Raw genomic sequence first — 24,211 nt, forward strand, 5'->3', positions numbered from 1 at the left:
GTCTGAACATCTTCCAGTTGGCTCGGTCCTGGTCATCAGAGAATGTTGTCTGCGGTGCAGATGATCTTAGTGCACCTTTGATGATGAAGCCAGCTCAGACAGGTGAGGAGAGGTCCTAGCAGCAGGAGAGACATCCAACCATGTCCAGAACAGCCACTGACATAGTGATGGATAGCCCCATGGTTACACAGGCCATTGCCCCTTGAGATGTGCCCACTGCTGGGACATCCACAGACCCCACAGCTCTGATGCAGGGAAAGCTTCCACCAGGTATGGCACACAATAGGACCCATTTCCAAATCCAGTGAAGATGACTCAATCATGCAATAAAGGTGGAGCAGAACCCTGTGGACAGGAGATCAGTAAGCCAAACCCAGATATGGTTGCAACAGGGATATTAATGGTGGCAAGCCCCTAGAATGTACAGGCCTCCTAGGCACCAGAAGTGGCATCAGTACTGCATGCTCTTGCGGAGGTGGTGTAGGGACCACAGTTTCCAGTGTGGGCTGAAACCCTTCCTGAACCACAAGGAACACTGGTACCAAGAGGTTCGGTAATTCTCTAGTTGCGGTGTACCCTTCTGGTGTCGTCAATATTGAAATTGGATCTTGGGTCTGACAAAGACACTTCAGGAATTGGCCTCAAGAGATCTGGCGCAGGTTCTAGGCTTGACAACCCCCACTTTGCAGCAGATGAGCATGCTGGAGAATGCTTCCCTTCAGAGTCCCTCCTTTTAGATGGCCTGGGTTCTGAAGGTCTTTCTGGACAACATACCATGTCCTTGGCAGATCTGGGTCTCATCAGTTCTAGAGATACAGAACACAGTGCCAAGATACACTCTGTACAGATGGTGCTGCACTTGGAGTGCACTCTGAACCTAACAGCTCCAATGGAGGGCCAAGTGCTGCCTCCATAAGGAAATATTTAAGTCTCACAACTCTATCTTTTTTTGAGTGAGGTTTAAACCATCTATCTATATCTATATATATCACTGATGTGAAACGTCCAACATTTTAGGAAGCTGGGGTATGGGTCACTGACCGGCACTGGCCTTGCACACGGCTAGCAGGACTTAAAACAGGAGGTTTAAAAACAAACAAAAGGAACTATTTCTTCACACAACACACAGTCAAACTGTGAAACTCTTTGCCAGGGGATGTTGTGAAGGCCAAGACTATAACAGGGTTCAAAAAAAGAACTAGATAAATTCATGGAGGCTAGGTCCATCAATAGCTATTAGCCAAGATGGGCAGGGATGGTGTCCCTGGCCTTTGTTTGCCAGAGTCTGGGAAATGGGCAACAGGGGATGGATCACTTGATGATTACCTGTTCTGTCATTCCATCTGAAGCGCCTGGCATTGGCCACTTTCGGAAGACAGGAACCTGGGTTAGATGGACCTATGGTCTGACCCAGTATGGCCATTTTTATGTTTTTATGACTTAAACCAGAGAGAGAGAGAGACAGAGAGACAGAGAGACAAACTCTCTACCAGTCCCGGACCAGAGAATCAAATTTGGTCCAAAAGAGACCAAAAACTAAAATGTATCACTAACTACTGAACAAGAAACTGACTTTATGCAAAGAGTGAGGGAAATAAACTGACAATATCAAGACTTACAATACCATCACTGATGGTAAGAAGAAACTGGGAAGGGTCAGGGCAGTTCCGCCCTCTTATACTAGCATGCAGTGGCGTGCAGCAACAGAACACTCAAACCGCTTCAACCGGTACCAGGGAGGGGAAATGTTCTCCAACAGCCATGCACGAGGCATGCACGGATCTAAAGTGCAATGGATGTGTGCAATGAAATTATAAACAAAAAAAGTCTGCCTGTAGAGTGCTACCCAGGTTACCTGTGTTGACTGGATCACTGTAAGGTCATTAATGTAGCAAAAGCCTGCCCCCATGGCAGAACGAAGTCCAGCAGTCCCAAAGGTCAGCCTGCAACAGAGGCGATCCCGCAGCTCCTTGTTCATCCCATTCCGTACCAGGTTTTCAATCTGCTCTTTTGTTTTAGGGTTCTGCAAAAGAAAAAACAAAGGTTCTGTTCCCACTGCTCAAGGAGGATCTGATGGAACAATTACTGCTGCAGTGCAGTTTGTGTTAAAATAATTCTCTAATTCACAGGATAGGAAGAAGTGGTCTCCGTATCCACAAGCCAAGCTCTTTTATAATACAATTTCTATGTTGGTGGAAGAAAGGATCACTCTTCGCTCTAACCTTTGTCACTTCTAACATGTTCTCTATTCAAACATATTCAATTATGCATATCAACACAAATATTCTCATCTATAATAATCGGAATTTACATATAGCCAAATAAAGAAAAATGCTGCTTGAAAGCTTGCTAGAATTTAATCAAGGCTCAAATATACTTTGTATATTTTGACAAGTGATGTTAACTAGTTGTGTTTTAGCAGTTACAAAGCTTTAACTTTCTGAATCTCAATAGCTAATAATAATTATTCTCCAGCCTTCCTATTATCTGAAATACCCCATAATTTCCTGCAGCTGTGAAAAGTTGAATAGATAAAAGTCAGAAAAACGCTTAAAAACAAACTTTTTATATTATCCATCAAACTGATAAAGTCAAAGTCTAATTATGCATGACTTAATAATTAAGGAAGTGAATTGTACTCCAGAAGATGTTCCTTTCCAAAGTTCAGACCCAGAACCAGATAGCTTAGAGTAGTTTATATTTCAAAGAGTTGCAACAAAATTGCTTGTCAGCTGTACCAGGAATTGGGAATTTAAAAAGACTTACGGGTAAATTTTCAAAGGCACCGTTACTCAGAGGGAGTTGGGCTCCAAGGGTGCCTTTCAAAACACTATCCCCTACAGCATTAGGTAATCTTATTTGTTTCTAGCAGCTAATGCAGAACCACTCTCTAGTGCTTTGTCCAGTTTAGCGTTAAGTTACTCAAGCAGAGGATATGCTGTGTTGTTGTAGCTGTGTTGGTCCCAGGATATTAGAGAGACAAGGTGGGTGAAATAAAATCGTTTATTGGATCAACTTCTGTTGGTGAGAGAGACAAGCGGAGGAATCAAGCAACAATTGAGTTGGTGTCACAGTCAGGACATGTGCAGGATATTCAAGTTACACTCAGCCTCAAATGTGTTTTCAATCTGTGAGTACCCACAGTAGTTAAAAAAAGGTTAGTACAAGATTTGTTATGTATGGGAATGTAAATATGAATGCACACGCAGCTTCAGTGTCTCTAAGCAGTGACAAAATTACTGTGGTGTACCAATAATTTAAACAGAATTGTAAAAAATATTTTAAAATATAAAACCCAGCATTCATGCAATGTGAAGATTGCACAGTTCATTATAAAGTCTGGCAATGCAAAGCAGAAACTGCAGTTCCAAAAGCAACTTTTATTGCTTGATTTGAAGCAAGGCTGACTTATATAAATTAGAGGTTTATCCAGAAGAATACAAGAGTGTGGTTCTCAAACTATTTTAGTGGTGACCCCTTTCACATAGCAAGCCTCTGAGTGTGACCCCCCCCTTATAAATTAAAAACACTTGTTTATATAACACCATTATAAATGCTAGAGGCAAAGCAAAGTTTGGGGGTGGAGGCTGACACCTCGTGACTCTGAGGGGTCCTGACCCCCAGTTTGAGAACCCCTGGTGCACACTGTATTTATACTACATGGTACATATGAACCATTTACTATTCCTCTTTGGGGTAAAGTATTACTGCTTATTACAAAAGGCACATCTCTATGTCTTATGCTGCACAACAGCTAATTAACATTGAAGTTGGACCCTTTTTATTTCCAACTGTGCAACCTCAGAATGTTTTCTGCATTATTTTCCTGGTGTTTTCTGGGGGAAGCTGGAAGTGTGGAGGCTGGTTTTAGAAAACATTTCCCCCACCCATGGAAAAATCTATATATTCTATTATAATTGATTGGCAGTGTTTCTGAGCCTAATAAGCAAGGTGACACTCCGCCAGCGCTGTGTGTAATAAACGCCTATGCTAACTGGCTATTTGTTCCAATGCTTCCCCTCCCCACGTTTTCATCTCAGCCTTACACAGGCCTTTCTTGACCTTCACTTCTCCCCTGCAACACACATCACCATTTGTTCTTTCAAGTTATTCTATGCACAAGGTAAATATGGATGGTCCCATTTTCAGAGCTGCTACAACTGACTTCAGTGGGAGCTGCAGGTGCTTGGAACACCTTTAAAAACGTACACCAAGAAGCTACTTCCTCGGTGAACCTTGATGTAAAATGTGGGCCCCTTTAACAGACTTTTAAAGAACATCAATAAGGCATTCTGAATACACTGCAGCTGAAAAAGTAGCTGCTCTATTTCCTTGACATTTCCCAAGACTTTCTTAAAGACTTCTCCCCACCTCCTGAGGTTTGGCATCAAAGACACTGCAGAAATACCAGGGTTGGTGAATAAGGAAAATTCTTTGGGGTTGCCCCCTTTCTCTCTCTCTCCCTCCCTCCAAGAGAAGAGTTTAAACAGTCACCTCTCCCCACAAGGTCATATGCTCTACAAGATCATCAGGATCTTGTCCATTGCAGATTTCCTCTCGGTCACTAGGATATAGCAGTATCTGAATTCGCATTTGTCCACTTCAGGGACAGTATGAAAGGGTGTGAGGATTGGACAGTTTCAGCTTTGTTATCTATATCAGACAAACTAAGAAGACAAAGTCACATTCATCCCCATTATGCTATCTTGGACAGACTGCAGATAAAAATATTACATACACAAAGTGAAGGAAACAGGTGAATAAAATGGGTTAAAAGGAAAAAATAGCAGGGAGCCATGGACAAAACCAAAGAGGTCAATGAACACTATTAGAAGGGCAGTTCCAGTGCTGTGAAAGGGTGGAAGTCAGAATGGAAGTGATCCAAGTACAGTAGGTTATTTTGGAAGAAGTGGCTGGATAAAAATAACTGATGTGCTTCAGAGCCCACCTATACTGAAGGTTCTACAAAGATGTCGTGAGTATCAGGAAATGCGGTACCGTACATCTATTTCTGATTTTTGGACAACAGGGTTAAATCCATCCCAGTTGTAAGTACACTGAAATCAGTAGTGCTGGTCCAAGGATGAATTCACACCAAGGAGCTTCTGGGCTTACCCCTGAATAATGTTACATCAGTATTGGATTTCACCTGCCAGCACTAGTCTCACCCTCTTTACCACCACCTTTCAGGATACCAGATAAATCACCAGAGAGTACAGAATTGTCAGGGTTCAGCCCTGCTGAGTGTAACATATACAAAGACCAGCTTCCAGAGGAGACAAGTTTAATACAGAGCCCATGGCTAGAAGGCGGTTCCATTTTGTCTCAGTATGGCTGCGGTCAACACACCATGGTGAATCTCAGTATAAAATTTCAGCTAAACAGTTAGCGAGTCTAGCCACCATGTGTGACATCTTAATAATTGCTGTTTAACTCTAGACACCAGTTGGCAGACTAGACCTGGCATAACTCCAACACTGGTTTTAACTGACCTCTGGTTAGTGCTCACCCAAGCTGTAGCATTGCAAAGCCTCCTTAAAATGTGACGTTACCCTGGTGTTATCCGGACCAGTGATCTGCTAGGTCACTCCAATCCTTGACTCTGGGAACCAGCCTGACCTTGCTCTGCTGTGAACCCCCACTCCTGGGCTGTTCACACACAGCCTCTGGCATGTAAACTGCTCCTTGGATTGTGCAACCGAATGACACTAGCCAATATCTCCGGTCCCAGACACAACCCTAGAAACCATTGTCTTGCAGTGTCCACTTATATATAAGCTTGCAGTGTCCAGCGGGCATGAGTTCGTCAACAAATAAATTGATATGTACCAGGCTTGTTATCCCAAGGGGACTGACATGGTTCAAACCAAACACACTGCTTCAGGTAGAACAAACAGATTAACTACAAAGATAAAATTTAAGTGATAAGTCAAAACATAAGTCGGATTTGGTCAAATGAAATAAAAGCAAAACGCATTCTAAGCTGATCTGAACACTTTCGGTGTCCTTACAAACTTAGATGCTTCTCACCAGAGGCTGGCTGGTTGGTCTTCAGCCAGGCTCTCCCCTTTGATCAGCGCTATAGTATCCCCGATAATATCACGGCTAACCTGGTGGCTGAACTTTGTGACTTTGTCCTCACCCACAACTATTTCACATTTGGGGACAATATACATCTTCAAGTCAGTGGCACTGCTATGGGTACCCGCCTGGCCCCTCAGTATGCCAACATCTTTATGGCTGACTTAGAACAACGCTTCCTTAGCTCTCGTTCCCTAACGCCCCTGCTCTACTTGCGCTACATTGATGACATCTTCATCATCTGGACTCATGGAAAAGAAGCCCTTGAGGAATTCCACGGTGATTTTAATACTTTCCATCCCACCATCAACCTCAGCCTAGACCAATCCACACAAGCGGTCCATTTCCTAGACACTACTGTGCTAATAAGCGATGGTCACATAAACACCACCCTATGCCGGAAACCCACTGACGGCTATACTTACCTACATGCCTCCAGCTTCCATCCCAGACACACCACACGATCCATTGTCTACAGCCAAGCTCTAAGATACAACCATATTTGCTCCAATCCCTCAGACAAAGATAAACACCTACAAGATCTCTATCAAGCATTCTTAAAACTACAATACCCACCTGCTGAAGTGAAAAAACAGATTGACAGAGCCAGAAGAGTACCTAGAAGCCACCTACTACAGGACAGGCCTAACAAAGAAAATAACAGAATGCCACTAGCCATCACCTACAGCCCCCAACTAAAACCTCTCCAGCGCATCAAAGAACTACAGCCTATCCTTAAAGATGATCCCTCACTCTCACAGATCTTGGGAGACAGGCCAGTCCTCGCTTATAGACAGCCTCCCAACCTGAAGCAAATACTCACCAGCAACCGCACACCATACAACATAAACACTAACCCAGGAACCTATCCTTGCAATAAAGCCCGATGCCAGCTCTGTCCACATATCCATTCAAGTGACACCATCATAGGACCTAATCACATCAGACACGCCATCAGGGGCTCGTACACCTGCACATCTACCAACGTGATATATGCCATCATGTGCCAGCAATGCCCCTCTGCCATGTACATTGGCCAAACCGGACAGTCTCTACGCAAAAGAATAAATGGACACAAATTTGACATCAGGAATCATAACATTCAAAAGCCAGTGGGAGAACACTTCAACCTCTCTAACCACTCAGTGACAGACTTGAAGGTGGCAATTTTGCAACAAAAAAAACTTCAAAAACAGACTCCAAAGAGAAACTGCTGAACTCAAAGTAATATGCAAATTAGAGACAATTAACTCTGGCCTAAACAGAGACTGGGAATGGTTGGGTCATTACACTAATTGAATCTATTTCCCTATGTTAAGTTCTCCTCACACCTTCTATGGGTCATCTTAATTATCACTTCAAAAGGTTTTTTTCCCTCCTGCTGATGATAGCTCATCTCAATTGATTAGACTTTTCCTGTTGGTATGCGTACTTCCACCTTTTCATGTTCTCTGTATGTATAAATATCTCCTGTCTGTGTGTTCCATTCTATGCATCCGAAGAAGTGAGCTGTAGCTCACGAAAGCTCATGCTAAAATAAATTTGTTAGTCTCTAAGGTGCCACAAGTACTCCTGCTCTTTTTGCGGATACAGACTAACACAGCTGCTACTCTGAAATCAGCGCTTCAGTCGCTTGGGGGGGATGTCTGTAGATGGAAGTGGAAGAGAGAAGGAGCATGGCAAATGTCTCTCCCTTTTATCATGTTCTTTCTTCCCTCTTGGCTTTGCCACCCCCCCCTCCCCCGGTCAGAGTCAGGTGAGCATTACTTCATCACAGTCTCAAACTGACCAAGGGAAGGGCAGATCCTTTCTTGCTGCCTAGGCCAGTATCCTTTGTTCCTGTGACACTGGGCTGGGTTTGTCCCATACGTGCCCTGATGAGGTATGAACTGCCTCTCTGCTCTTGGAGAGTTTGTGTCTGGGCTTGTTTTAAGCTATGAGGACACATTTTCAGTCTCATAACTATACACATAAAATTACAACCTATAACATTACTATAACAACAATGCTCAGTGCATCATAAGCCTTCCAAAGACACCCAACATGACAAACTTTGCATACCACACAATCATATAAGGATGAACATGCGGGTGCAGGGTGTTCCCTCAAGGTACAGAATGTCACATGTATTCAAGAATTTGAGATATCTGGGTGTGCATGCAGTGCAGAGTACATTTTTAAATGTAAAAACTTTTTAATTTGCTGCAATTATATTGACCAGTTTAAATGAAATGTAATGGCCCTCCCCTATCCTCCCTTGATGACATTAAGCTAGGCAATCTAAGCCCTCGTTATTTCACTGATCACTATTAAGAATTTTGACTCCTCTGGCTGTCCATCCACTGTGGCCCCCACACGGAGATCAGTGGACAAGTACCTTGAAAGAAGAGTTGAACATTCTTGAAGGCTGAATCTTTTGATACATGGAGGACTCTGCAAGTTTTTTGGGTATAGAACGGGTATGTGATGGGGGAGGGTGGGAGAGCAGATGATATGGAAAGCCCTCAACTTGCTTAGAATACCTACAGTAGAACCTCAGAGTTACAGATACCTTTTGGGAATGGAGGTTGTCCGTAACTTTGAAATGTTTGTAACTCTGAATAAAGCACAGTTCGGGCTCCAGATCCACCAGCTGACACTCCAGGCCATACTTCAGCAGCAGCTGAGCTGCTCCCTACTCAGCCCCTGCATGAGTTTGCAAGCTTGTCCCCCTATCTGCAGAGGTGTGTCTGAAAACACCTTGGGTGGGAGGTGGGGTGAAAGCAATGCAGACCCCAGTGCTGCTTCTGCTCTGCTGGCTGGCTCCGGCTGCCTTGGACTGGCAACCCCAGTGTCTTCCTGTAAGTGACTGCCCCACGCGTGGGGTGTGGGAGTGGGGTGGAGTGGAGACAGATGGCCCAGATGTGCCTACCTTTAAGATGCAATACAGGTATTTGTTGTTTGTTTTGGGTTTTTTTGGGGGGGGGGGGGGCACGGCATGTCTCTGCTGCTGCTTGATTGGTTATTTACAGCTTCACTTGGTGTCCGGTTGACCAGTCAGTCTGTAACTCTGGTGTTCGTATCTTTGAGATTCTACTGTATTTAAAAGTCCAGTGACATGTTCTGTTCTATGAAATGAGATACTGTATATAGAGTATGTTGGCAGGACAGCCAGAGGTCTACTTCAGGGGGGCCTTTTGCCTGAAGTATGGAAGCGTGCTTGCTTGTAATTTATTATTTTAGTTATTACAGAAAGTTGGTTGGGAGGGGGATTTTTTTTTTAAATGCTGCTTCTCCAGCCCTCTGCAAACACTGCAGGTAACAAGGAATGGTCAGAGCCGTTGGAGGTGCCCCATCCATTCAGAAACTCAGCACAAGGACAGCGTTGAGGCAGATGATCAAAGAAGAGGCAAAGGATATGATCCTCAAGCCCTCCTCCTCCTCCTCCTCCCCACACACCCCCAACATGTTCATGTGTATGTATTAACAGCCCTGTCCCACAAAACTCATTCAGCAGCAGCAAGAGGCAAAATCTGCCGCCATTTCCCTTGGTACTACTCCCTCTTTTACATCAGCAGGGGACAAAGCTATCTGAAAAAAGTAAAAGCTCAGTTAGAGAAATATGCTGAAGGGAAAGTTGAAGGACAAAATGATCACAGAGCATTCTCACCCAGAGTGTCCTTGGATTAACAGGATATGAAGAGTCAGGACAGAAAGAAGGTTGAAAACATTTTTTAAATTAACTGTTTAAAATTCTGTGTTTCCTACTGTTGTAAACGTGGATATAGTGACAAATACAGGAAGCAGATCTGTGGAGTAAGAAGATGAGACTCTGAAAAGGACACCTGCCCATTTACTTAGGGCAGAATTGCCCCATACATGAGAATAGCCTCCATAAACTATAGGAAACTGAGTTTGTACTTCCAGTTTTCACCTACTCATATGCCAGGGCAAGGAGAGGGCAGGACTGTCCTCCTTGAGAGTCTGGAATGGGGCTCAGTCCTTTAATCTACAGATTTTATGAATGGCAGCAAGGAGGCTCAGTACCTGTGTACTGCCTCCTAGAGCTCACTACAGGAGCCATGCCACCACAGTGGTTCTTACTAGTGCTAAACATCCACTCAGAAGTAGTGCCTCACATCGCACTGGGGAACTCCTAGTTTGCTATTACTAATTATGTACTGTTTAATAGTTTATAAAGTTATATTGATTATAGCACCATCCATTTGTATGGTACTACCTAGAAAAGGTTCTACCCCCTGGAGTCTAGCATTTACCCAAACAAAACTACAGATCATCAGACCCTTAGATAATAAAATACTTCAAGTAGAAAACTGGTCATCTTACTTTCAGACTTCTTAGTTTATACAGTGTTGTGAGGATCCTTCTATTTTATGAGGCACCTTGCAAAGCTTTTTAGCCCTCAAATACAGAGGAGAAACAGTTCAAGAGACAGAAATGGAAGTTCCTTCCAGGCATCTTGTAAAGACAGCATGGAGTAATGAAACCTTTTCAACACAGTTGAGCAGAGAACACCCTGAACTGGATGTGGTGGTGTAATTTTTGATAGTTATTTCTCTCAAGCTGTAAGAAAACAATAGTCACTGAAAATTTGCAGATGGTAAACAATGAAGAGGACAGGTCACTGATACAGAGTGATCTGGATTGCTTGGTAAACTGGGTGCAAGCAAACAGTGTTTTTAATATGGCTAAACCTGGGAAGCAGTGATTGTCCACCACAACCTCCAAATCATTTTTCAGTCAGCTGAACATGAGCTCCCACTGTGATGCTGTGGCCAGAAGGGCTAATGCAATCCTGGGATGCACAAACAGGGGAATCTCAAGTAGGAGTAGAGAGGTTATTTTATCTCTATAGCTGGCAATAGTGCAACCACTCCTAGAATACGGTGTCCAGTTCTGATGCCTGCGATTCTAGGATATTGATACACTGGAGAGGTTTCAGAGACTTGATTACAGACTACAAGAATCTACATGGGGAATAAATATTTAATAAAGGGCTCCTCAACCTATCAGAGAACGATATAACATGATCCAATGGCTAGATTAGAAGTTGAAGATAGATAAATACAGACTGAAAATAAGGCATACTTTTAATGGTTGGAGCAATTAACCACTGGAACAACTTACTAAGAATTGTGGTGGATTCGCCATCACTGATGATTTTTAAATCACAATTGGATGTTTTTCTAAAAAATCTGCTCTAGGAATTATTTTGGGGAAGTTCTATGGTCTGTATTATTCGTAGACTCAGACTTTAAGGTCAGAAAGGACCATTATGATCATCTAGTCTGACCTCCTGCACAATGCAGGCCACAGAATCTCACCCACCCAGGTCAGATTAGATGATTACAGTGGTCCATTCTGGCTTGGAAATCTATCAATCTATGAAAGCTGTAACCAAGGTCTGGTTTACCTAAAAACTTCAGTCAGTCAATCTAGCTATATTGCTTAGGGGATGTGAAAAAGTCACACCCAAGAGACATAGTTAAGCCAACCTTAGTCATGGTGCAGACACTGCTAGGTTGATGGAAAAAGTTCTTCCATCAACCTAGCTACCACTTCTCAAGAGGTACTTGAGGGTACTCGTTAGTACTGCAATGGAAGGGGTTTTCCCAATGTCTACACTACAGTAATACAGCAGCATAGCTGCGCCACTGCAGCATTTGTAGTGTAGACACAACCCAAGACTCAAAGCTGACTCACCAACAATGCAGATTGAACTGTAATACAATACATACACAGCTATAACACAATTAAGTCTTGTGATAATCAGATAGCCCAACTGTACATATACACTGGGTACAGTATGGCTTAGACTAGAAAAGCGGTTCTTCAGAGAGTAGCTTAAGGCAGTGTCCTAAGCACAGGTTAAAAAAAGGCAACTGGAATTTGAAAGATTGAGTGAGCACCGCTGACATTTACCACACAAAGGTCAGCCAGTTGCTAGAGCTAGCACTGCCTGGCACTGCTCAGCTTCTGCTACACTTAAGAGAAACGCTGTAGAGAGGATTAACATAATAGCCTAACATTTTTCTCCAATCAAAACTTCATTAGAAAAAGAATAATATAAAGCAATTTAGGCCCAAAAGTCTGATCCACTTTAAAAAAAACTCTTCAACCAATGGGAAATAAGCCCTGAACGGTAGAGAACGATGTAACGTCTAGTTTAAATGCACAAAGACAAATACCACAGTGCGCGAGTTCTCTCAGCTGACTGTGCAGCAACAGCTAGTTCCCCTCAAAAGTATGCTAACACCAATAATGCTAGTTTAGATTCATTTTTCCTGTTTGAACTGGTTGCCGGGACAAAGCCAATACTGGCCAAACAGCAGGTGTACCGAAGATGAGGGTTTTACTTTTGAGTTAAGAGAATTTCATTTCATGCTAATTGAAAGATTCATTGCAGATTACCACATTTTTGCTTGCTTAAGGTTCTGCAAGCCAGCCAACCCTAAGAAGATGAAAGACGCTACATCACATAATACTATTTAGTCATTTATTCTGATAAATACTTTAGTTTTATCATAAAACTTTACAGTATGCTAGTAAATGTACTGTAGGACTGACACAGTTTGGGAGTTCACCCCAACCAGTAAGAGGTTTTGTCCTGCCTGCCCTCTAACTCTGGGTGCCTCTGGGCTGCGCAGCTTTGGCTCAGAATCCTGACACAAGCAGCACGCTCACAGCACAATGTTTTCACCCCTGCTTCCACCAGACCAGCTACTCCTTGCAGGGTGACCCCAACACCTGCTCCGGTGCCAATTTGCCCCAAAACTGTTGCCCCTGCAGCGTCCAGTCCCTCTTACCTCTGAGTGCTCAGTAACACCAATTTCACTACCTCCAAAAAGCCAGGACACACACCAACTTGTTAGCTCAGCTGGAGTTACATACTCTACCCCAATACACAGCACTGAGATGGTTTGTAGTAAAACTAAGAATAGATTAACAAACATATTTAAATTATTTTTTAAAAGTGCAAGAGATATGAAATGATTTATAAACAAAAAAAGTTTTAAACACTAGAAACATTAAACTCTAGCATCATACATCTTTGCCTAACCTAGTTTCTTACTCACATCAAGGGGTCAGCATTCTCCAGCTGGATTAGCAGGAGAACCCATCTTTCATAGGTCAAAGAAAGTTTTTGCTTCTCTCAGTTGGTAGATTCCCCAAAGTCTTTCAAGCAGATCTTTATATCCCTAAAGTTTTTGTCTTCAAAGTCAGAAAGCCCGCCTGGAGGCTCAGCTTCCCATATCCACTAGGGAGCAGACACCACCTTACTTTTGCAATCTCCTGTGGCTTACAGTGCAAATGATCTTCCTGCAATCTCCCAAACAAGTGAACAGCCCATTGTTCCAGTCCCTGGTCACACCTGGCTCTGTTTGCAATTGAGACAAAAAGGTTTTTGCCCTTCTCCTTTGTCTGGAAAAAAGCCTGGTTTGCCTCCTTTGTCTGTTTACAGTCTCCAAAACACAGTATTAAAGCATCCATAATTTCACACACAGATGTTATTAACATACATTTCTTAGTGATATCAGCAACCAATGTGTTATTAGTTTTCAAATGACATGTTACAAGACAACTTTTAAATGAATATCATTGCAACATTGTGAGGTGCACTGAGCTGGTCAGGCCAACTGAGATTTACTGTTACATACCAGAGAGCCCTTTGCTATCTGGCACTGGGGTGCTCTTACAGTCACAAGTACATTCTGCAAAAATAATTAGGTATTAGTATTGCAACTTAAACAATAGCACGAATACATATCTAACCAATACAAGTGTGCCATTCCCACAAAGTCTGCTAACACCAACAACACTGGTGCACCAAAAAGGAATTATCCGATGTGTATTACACAGGAAGAAAAGCAGTCAAGAATTTCCAAAATGAATTCTAATTCATTAGGGTCTTGTTCAATAGCTAGGTGATTACTAGAATCTTTTTTAATTTACCAGTTATGAGCCAAAAACCTGTAAATCCCAAAGCTTTCAACAGATGTTTATCGTAGCCCTAGGGGGGGCATGGGGCCCAGGATATAGGCCCTGAGTTTCTATCTGCCAGGGGGTGCTCCCACCTGGATCCACCCAAGGACCCACCCCAACGCCACCTCTTCCCCGCCGAGTTCTGCCCCCTCCCCCTCACACGCTGCACCCTCTCTCCTTCCCCACCCCGCCCCCACCATGCGCCTCCAGACACTGCGAAACAGTTGATTGGAAGTAGGTGCTGGGAGGCAAGGAGGGGGAGGCGCCGAATGGCTGGGCCGCAGGCAGGAGGCACTGGGGAGAGGAGGAGGTTGGTAGGGGGGCTCCTCCTCGCACACACCCCCGCTCTCCTGTGCCCTGCCTCCTCCTCACAAAGGATGGGGCCCCTCAAAGCGCAGGGCCCGGGGCAGTTACCCCAATTTGCCATACCCTAGGGATGGCTATGGCTGGAAGGGACCTGAAGAGCTTATCTAATCCAGTCCCTTGCCCTGAGGCAGGGCCAAGTAAACCGTTCTACACCATTCCTGACAGGTGTTTGTCCAAGCTGTTCTTTAAAACCTCCAATGATGAGGATTCCATAGCCTCCCTTCATAACCTATTCCAGTGCTTAACTACCCTTATAATGACACAATTTTTCGTAATATCTAATCTAAACCTCCCTTACCGCAGATTAAGCCTTAGTTCTTGTTCTACCCACAGTGGACATGATCAATCACTGTCCTCTTTATAACGTATTTGAAAACTTATCAAGTCCCCCCTCAGCCTTCTTTTCTTGAGACTAAACATGCCCAGGTGGGTTTTTTGTGTTTCAAACTTTCCTCGTATGTCAGGTTTTCTAAACCTTTTACCATCTCTTCTGGGCTCTCTCCACTTTGTCCACATCTTTCTTGATGTCTGGTGCCTCAAACTGGCCACAGTGCGCCAGCTGAGACCTCACCAATGCCTAGCAGAGGGGGACCATTACCTCCCATATCTTACAGACACTTACTATATTCCTGAATTATATTAACCTTTCTTGTAACTGCATCATCATTGTTGGCTCATGTTCAGTTTCTGATCCACTATAGGTCCCCAGATCCTTCTCTGCAGAAGTACCTTGACAATTATTCCCCATTTTGTTGTTGTGTATTTGATTTTTCCTTCCTATGTATAGTGCTTTGCGCTTGTCTTTATTGAATTTCATCTTGTTGATTTCAGACCAATTCTCTAATTTGTCAAGGTCATTTTGAATTCTGATCCTGTCCTTCAAAGTGCAGCTCCTCAGAGCTTAGTGTCATTTGCAACGGTTATAACCATAATCTCCGCTCCATTATTCAAGTCATTAATGAAAATACTGACCAGTACCAGACCCAGGACAGACCCCCAGGGAAGCCCAGTAGGTAAGTCCTATTAATAACTACTCTGAATCTGATTCTTCAGAGAGTTATGTGCCCACCTTACAGTAATTTCATCTAGATCACATTTCCCCAGATTGCTTATGAGAATGTCATGTAGGAATGTATCAAAAGCCTATTAAAACCAAGATAGATCACATCTACTGCTTTCTCCCATCCACTAGACCAGCGTATTGTGGTTTAAAAATTGAAAGATTTGTTATATTAGTGAGTCATCTAAATCAATTTATCCAAAGGCAATTAAAGCTGTGATTTTATGGTCAACATTACACATACCTTGAAGCTAAAAACCATTACACCATTGTACGCACAGCTACCGTTATGCCAGCACAGCTGGCAACATTTTAACTCTAAGGACTTGTCTACACTTAAACTGCTACAGTGGCCCAGCTGCAGCTATGCTGCTGTGGTGTGTCAGCATAGACACTATCTATGCCAATGAAAGAGGTTCTCCAGTTGGGGGAGGCGGATTACTTATGCCAAGAGGTACACCTCTACCTCGATATAATACTGTCCTCCAGAGCCAAAAAAAATCTAACCGTGTTATATTGAACTTGCTTTGATCCACCGGAGCGCGCAGCCCCGTCCCTCCCCGGAATGCTGCTTTACCGTGTTATATCTGAATTCGTGTTATCTCGGGTGGCATTATATCCGGGTAGTGGTGTAGTAGCTAGGTCAACAGAAGAAGAATTCTTCCATCGAATTAACTCTGTCTACATCGAGGGATAGGTCACTGTAGCTATGTCTCTTAAGGGTGTGGATTTTTCACATCCCGGAGAGATGTAGCTATGCCCATTTAAGTTCCCACTGTTGACTAGCCCTGAATCTTTTTCAGGGATCTCTGACTGCTATAAAATTTTGGCCTGGGATTGGAACTTTTCAAAATCTGGTTAGCCATGTTTAATTCCTTGTGCTCAGTGTTGGCACCATGGGGCACTACTACCCCTGAAATGGATCTTTAATGGCTCCCATTGGAGCAGATTACTGTGATACCAGTGATCCACAATAATTATCTTGCACGCACAACAGTTTATTGAAAAGGAATTACACAAGTGGTAAAGGGTTACATTATGCACATAACTCCTATGTTAGACATTAAGAACTATACGTTAAGAGCTATACATTCCTCTTAGCGAGCCTCTCTTTCACAAACATACACAAACAGGCCCTGTGCTAGCTTCACGCAGTCCCTGCTTCGCAGAGAAGGTGGTCACCAACTCTGTGGACGGCTTCTTCTCTCCAGGTCTGGTCTCCTCAGCCCTCTGGTCTGTCTCGGATTCCCTCGAGGCAAGGCCTTGGCTGCCTGGAAACCCCTCTGGTCACAATCCTACTCAAGCTCATGGAGCAGAGTTTTGGCTACTCTGTCTAGCAGCTCCTTCAAGCGTCAATTAAGGAATCCCCAAAAGAATTTAATTTGTTTGATTTTTATACTTTTTCCTCAAAAGGATTCACGTCTTAAAAGCATGCCCAATGGGAATGTGGTTATTAATTTTTACCTAATACTTTAGGAGGAGACTGCAGAGTGGTGCCAACTGAACATTACCCCACATTCACTCCGTGATGAATCATTCACTTCAGCCCTTGCATGATGTCCTTCTACAGGGTCGAGATACCCCAGTCAGCCCATGCTCCACTCAAGATGTTCTACACATGTTGTTTGCTTTCAAGTGGACACATTTGCTAATGCAAAGATCAGTACTGATCATACACATAGCATGGAGCCAGTCAGTTTCACTTCTGGCATCTGCCTGAAGCTAAGAAAAGGAGTCTTCACCCAGAATCCTCTTTCACAGTTCAGTTGTGTCAAGCCATGTTCTCATCGTTCATTCAGTTGGGTCACACCAGTTTGGCACCATCCCAACACTCAAAACTGTACTGTACACGATATTCAAAAAAAATATACACACAAGTGTATTTTGTAAGAGCAGAGTCTTACATTAATCAATCAATCCCTCACCACAGCTTGTGTTATTATAGTTTCACTGAGAAGTGGACTGAGACCACCAGGTTTTTGTTGTTTGTTGTTTTTTTAAAGAGATATTTGTATTAAATAAATTCTACTGTGCTCAGTTTTTCAAGTGTGCAGTGGCTCACTTATAAAGGTTCAGTTCTTAGATCCATAAGACAAACAGGAACCAACAATCGGCATACTCATTGAATATTAAGATTTGTGTGGCATGGATTTAATACTGCAGACCAGGAGTGCATGAAGTAAAGGAAAAAACTGACACACCCTATTTCAAAGAGACTATTGTGCAGGAAAGCTTTCAGCATCACTGCACCATTACGCTTCCCACTGAGAGTAACTTTAGCACTGGCTGAAAATGAATATAGGGCTCAGGAAAGATGCAGGGGATTAGTAAAACTATGCAGCATTCCATTGTATTGCTGGGGTACAAGTAAACCTTAACTCAGACTAGACACACAGCTGAGAGATCCTTGTACAAAGGGTTTGGTTCTCATATAACAGACTTTTTTAAATAACAACCTTTATTAAGTTTATTTAATTTAGACAATACCTTTTACTGAACTAACCAAAAGCACAGAGGATGTTGCTACTTAGAATCATGCTCTTCAGGCTACAGAAAACAAGCATTGTAGAAACAGACACAGGCATGAATTCAGACCAAATTTGATTAATATAAAACAGAAGGGTCAGAAGAGAATAGTTAAAATAAATCAAATACAGATGTAGACTTACATGCCTCCTCTTGACAGCTGCCAGAATTACTATGACAGGAGGCTTTACTGAAACCCTTTAAGGTGAAAAAACCTAGGTTGTTTTGATATAAAAATCATTGAGGAGCAACTGCTATAATTTTCCTTGTTTTATAAAACAGATGCTCCAGGACGCTCTAGCATCCTTAAAGGCCCCAGAGCTGGCTCTGTTCACATATTTACTCAAGTGACACCATCATAGGACCTAATCACATCAGCCACGCCATCAAGGGCTCATTCACCTGCACATCTACCAACATGATATTTGCCATCATGTGCCTGCAATGCCCCTCTGCCATGTACATTGGCCAAACTGGACAGTCTCTACGCAAAAGAATAAATGGACACAAATCTGACATCAGGAATCATAACATTCAAAAACCAGTGGGAGAACACTTCAACCCCTCTAACCACTCAGTGACAGACTTGAAGGTGGCAATTTTGCAACAAAAAAACTTCAAAAACAGACTCCAAAGAGAGACTGCTGAACTCAAATTAATATGCAAATTAGATACAATTAACTCAGGCTTAAACAGAGACTGGGAATGGTTGGGTCATTACACTAATTGAATCTATTTCCCTATGTTAAGTTCTCCTCACACCTTCTATGGGTCATCTTAATTATCATTCAAAAGGTTTTTTTTTCCTCCTGCTGATGATACCTCATCTCAATTGATTAGACTCTTCCTGTTGGTATGCATACTTCCACCTTTTCATGTTCTCTGTATGTATAAATATCTCCTGTCTGTGTGTTCCAATCTATGCATCCAAAGAAGTGAGCTGTAGCTCACGAAAGCTCATCCTGAAATAAATTTGTTAGTCTCCAAGGTGCCACAAGTACTCCTGTTCTTTTTGCGGATACAGACTAACACGGCTGCTACTCTGAAACCTGTCCTAGAATCATTTGCTTTCACTGCTGCACTGAACTAGCTGAACTTTAAAATAAAAAATTTTTTTTAAAAAAAAAGAGAAGGATCTCGTCGCAAATTGTTTTCTAAACCAGATTTGAGAGGTTTTTTAACTGGACAAGACAGATAAGGTGTCTTAAGCCCATTTTAACTAAACCTAATTTGAATTGAATTTTAAATTTAATTCAGCTTGCATGGCACTTTCTAGTTCAAATGACATTACTGGTCTTATCAGACACTGACAAAGATTTAATATCAAAAGTCAAAAAAGTTGTTACAAGAGCAGGTATTCTGAGAGCAAAAGCAAAGAAAATAATTCAACCACCGTTAGAATCTACAAAGTTTTACCCCTTCCAAAACAATTTTCAGGTCTACTGACATCAGGATCCTTTGCAAATTTCATCAGAGTCTCTCCCTGATGTCTGCAAATTCATGATTCTGGCCTATTATTCCACCTCACTGACTAAGCAATAGTGTTTTTAATATCTCGTTTCAAGTGGACTCTGCTAAGGATGCTCAGAAAAATCTTCCAACATCAACTTCAGAAAGAGAAGCATTTTGCACTTTCATCAAGCTTGCTACTTGACAATGTAAAAAAGGCTGCAGAAGTTTCCTTTCCACAGACCATCATTAATTTCAGGTCTTTTGTAAACAGAAGAATGAATTAGTAGATGAAATGGTGGGGGGGGGGGGAACATGGGCATGAGGATCATTGACAGAATACAACCTCATCCCTGGATTTGAAGAAGGTACACCTCTACCCGGATCTAACATGACCCGATCTAACACGAATTTGGATACGACGTAGTAAAGCAGCGCTCGGGGTGGTGGTGGGGGTGAGAGAGGCAGGACTGCGCACTTCAGTGGATCAAAGCAAGTTCGATATAATGTGGTTTCACCTATAACACAGAAAGATTTTTTGGCTCCCGAGGACAGCTTTATATCGAGGTAGAGGTGTATTACAAAAAGAAAAATATCTTTTACCTGAAAGTGTTCTCTAGTAGGAAGCTATTAAATCCTTTGTACCCTCTACACATCCAGATTTTGTCCAGGGAAGTTAGAACATTTGCAGAAAACATACTGCTATAGCCTGACATTCTGAAGCACTATTCCACTAAGACTGATGATCAGGAGGAGCAGACTTACTGTTTTCATTCTTCAATACAAAATTACTTTTGCTTACACTGTAGGTATTGTGGAACTAATTTTGAAGTGTTACTCTAGAATTGACAGTAGATGTATAGATTCCTTCTCCCTCCTGACACACGTATCAGGTTTGAGTGCCCACTTATGAAACTCCTCAAGCAGAGTCACATATTCCATGGCAAAACCACAGAACCCTGAGACATTCCAGGGTTGGAAGTTCTGTGACATCTTCAACTAGATTAACAAATTAAGATTTTACTGAATATCAAATTGATTGTACAATCAGAATATAGCTTCAGTTGAATTCAGTTTTCTGCTACTCCATTTTTTTTAATTTTCAATGTGCTGCACAATCTGTACTGAAGACAAATAGATGAAAGTATAAAAATGAGGGGAAACCTGGAAGTTTTGGCAGCAGAGGAGACAGTTGGGACTTTTGGCACCTGAGAAAGTGAGTGATGCCAACATCAGCAGTGAAAGTTGCATTTTTAACTGCCATAATTAGGTTTCAAAACAAACAAACACTAATTGAGATAATAGGACAGTTCACACCTCAGAACTATTGTTCCTATCTTTCTGCAAACATTGCACTAGATACACTGTTCACATTTATGTTTTCTTCTCATCCATAAGGACTAGAAGCTTTTTGTTTTTTAAATAAAAAACACTCATTCTGGAACACAATTCTACAATAAATTCCACAGCCACAGAATTGCAGAGTACACAAATCCATGGCCACCAGCCTATACAAAACTTAAAATTCCTGCTATGAAGATAGTGCCAAATCCTGCAATTATTGCAGGTCAGTGGATGTTTTATTAATGTTTTCAAATGGAAGCAGGATCAGCCCCTAAAAATCCAATAGGACTCTAGTATGGAAAGTATTTTATAAATGTTCCTGAGCAACACGGAATTTAGAATTTTCTGTGACACAACTAATTCATCTCTAACATATAGTTTAAAAGCATTATCACCCTGATAGTACCACTTATACCATGTTCTTGATTTTTAAATTCTATTGAACAAACAAGTCTTTGGATTTTTTTCTACATTATTAATTATCTCAACTTACTAGCATTTGCACCTGCACAATAATACAAGATCTAAAGTTACATTTTTAGCCTATTAAAGTTTTGTTTAAAACAGCTTATCTCATGAATGCAAAAAGTACTGTTCTTTTTGCTTCCTCAGCGAAAGAAAACAAAGTGACTTCGTGCATTTCCCAAAACTCATTGTTTTTGTCCCCATGGTCAGGATGACCCCCAGTGATTCCGTTCCTGGTGTGCTGACTTTAAGCTGTTTTCACATCCTCCTGTTGACACCATATACAAAACAGAGCTTCCAAGGCTTAATCTACATATGAATCAAGGCCCATAGGTGAATCTACATCCATTTGTCTGGCAAAACCTGTTTGCCTGCAGGTTTTAAAGCTTTTTTGAATACATATACACAACTCAAATATCCCATGTACCTACATCATGCAATGAATATGAGAATCAGTATGACAAACTTTTATTAGATGCCTCACACTTTACCTTCTTTGGAAAAATATTATGAGAGCAATATGTTGGGTGTAGTGAGTTTGTCAGACAGGTACTGTTACAGAACAATTAATCTTTTACCAGAGAGATTCTTAGGATCTCAGCAAAACCTATAAACATTGCTGTATTGAGAACCCGGAAGTGAAATTAACAATGAAAGGGAAATTCAGTGCAAATCAATGAAATTAAAGAGCTGAAGGAAATGAAAAAGGAAGTTGCATGAAGACTTAAAAGCAAATAAGATATTTAAAATGTTTGGCTTTTTCTAATATTTTCACCTGTTAGAAAGAATATTTTAGTTTTGATCGACTTTTAAACTGTGTATCCCAACTCCTATGTTTACCTCAAATTACTCTAAGCAGTTTGATACATCCATTTCTTCCTTATTCTGTTTAAGCTAAATTATTCTACTCTTTTTAGTTTCTCCTTGTACACAAGATCTTTATAGACCTTTTCTATTTCTGTTACAAGATGGCCTCAGAGATGAAGTGCTATTTAGTTCTCAACATCAATTTTAGTTCACTACATCACCTGAATCTACACAGAACAGCAGTTCTTTTAACCAGGGATCCTTATGGACACTGTTACATATCATTTGACATTTGTCCTCTTTACCTCAGAAATAATTCAAAGCATCAACACGTTTGCCTAAGTTGACATGGCAGACATCTCTAGACTTGTACACTCCAGTGTGCAATAGACCATGGTAATGCATTTTTCAAGCCTCTCCACAAGTCTGGCTTAACATAGCACCAAGGACTCTTCACTAACAAATACTAACGGTGTAGCGGTTTTAATTTTTTGAAGGCTTGGTTGCCAGTACATCTTAGGTTCAGTTTTAAGAAACTAATACCAAAGTATTGCCTTACCATACAGCCTCTTATTTAGTTGAGCTGCTAGTTCCCTATGGCCTTATTTGCACTTTGAGATACTTTTGCTATCCCCAAAATCCACCTGCAGTGAGTTATGGCTACGATTTTCACTTTTGTCCTTCAACTTTATAATAATCTTCCTTTGGCTACTGAAATGCATATGGAGTGGTTTCAGAATATTTCTTCTCTTTAGCTTCTGACAATTAATTGTGCTCAATTTGTCATTGTTGGTTGGAGAAGCGTGCTTTAAAGGTTTTGTAAGGAGAAAGATCTTATATTAGTTATACTGTCAGCCTTTAGAAGACAGTTTCATCAATGCACCTATTTTAGTTTTATCTTTAAATGTAACTTTACAACAGCAAAAATATGAAAACTACAGTACAGATGCACTGCAGCATCTTTTCAAAGTGAAACATCTCATCTGTCATAATCCTCCGTGTATACATAGCCACCACTACCAGTCCACATCAAGGATCATAGCCACCAACCAAGGCCTGAGTCTGCAATAAGCTCTGTGCAAGTGCACCACTGTGCTGGCAGAGCCCCGCTGAAATCAATGAGACTCCTCACAGGGGTCTGCACATCCAGAATTACTGCAGTACCACAAGTCAGGCTTTTGCCACTTGGTGTTCAGATAGAAACTTTGCAGTCTTCTGCTGCTTGACATCAGCATAATAATCCTTCTTCTCAGGAAAAGAGCAACATTAATAATCCCATTATGAAGACTCTCCACTTACCCAACCCCAGAACTTAATATTACATATAGTCAACACTGATAAAGTTAGGACTCCTCCACTGAGCATGCTCAAGTAATCAGACATCCATTAGAGCAGGGGTGGGCAAACTTTTTGGCCCTAGGGCCACATCTGGGTATGAAAATCGTATGGCAGGCCATGACTGCGCACGCAATTAGGGGTTGGGGTGCAGGAGGGGTGAAGGCATTGGCTGGGGGTGCAGGTTCTGGAATGGGGCTAGGGATGAGGGTGCAGGAGGGCTGGAGACGGATCAGGGCTGGGGCTTGGGGTGCAGGAGGGGATCTGGGTGCAGGCTCCAGGCATCACTTATCTGAAGCAGCTCCCAGAAGCAGCAGCATGTCCTTCTCCAACTCCTATGCGGAGGCGCACCCAGGCGGCTCTGCATGCTGTACTGTCTGCAGGCACTGCCCCTGCAGCACCCATTGGCCGTGGTTGCCGGCCAATGGAGGCAGTGTGCGGAGCCCCCTGGCTGTCCTTACATGTAGTAGGTGGAGGGGGGGATGTGCTGCTGCTTCCAGGAGCTGCACGGAGCCCTAGCATGCGTGGAGCAGGGCAAGCCCCCAAACCCACTCCCCGGCTGGAGCAGGGCAAGCCCCAGACCCTGCTCCCCAGCTTGATCTTGAGGGCCAGATTAAAATACCTGAAGGGCCGGATGCGGCTCCCTGGCCATATTTTGCCCACCTCTGCATTAGAGAGCGTACGATCTGCAGGAGCTAACTAGCAACAAACCTGCAGCTGGCCAATAAGAGCATAAGAATTTATTTTTAAAATGTTGATTAAGAACTTACCTCTCAGACAGATACCTCCTCATTA

The 24,211-nt window shown here is 42.4% G+C and overlaps 1 protein-coding gene across 2 annotated transcripts in view; it reads right to left on the reverse strand.

Moving 5' to 3' along the window:
* Positions 1–24,211, reverse strand: part of PGM2L1 (phosphoglucomutase 2 like 1) — a 74,278-nt gene that overhangs the window by 45,863 nt on the left and 4,204 nt on the right. For both annotated transcript variants that reach the window (XM_039533113.1, XM_039533118.1), the window contains exon 2: positions 1,856–2,023. In XM_039533113.1, the coding sequence (XP_039389047.1) occupies positions 1,856–2,023 (168 nt within the window). The remainder of the gene's footprint in view (positions 1–1,855; positions 2,024–24,211) is intronic.

This window comes from Mauremys reevesii, linkage group 1 (assembly GCF_016161935.1).
Source record: "Mauremys reevesii isolate NIE-2019 linkage group 1, ASM1616193v1, whole genome shotgun sequence".
Lineage (NCBI taxonomy): Eukaryota > Metazoa > Chordata > Testudines > Geoemydidae > Mauremys > Mauremys reevesii.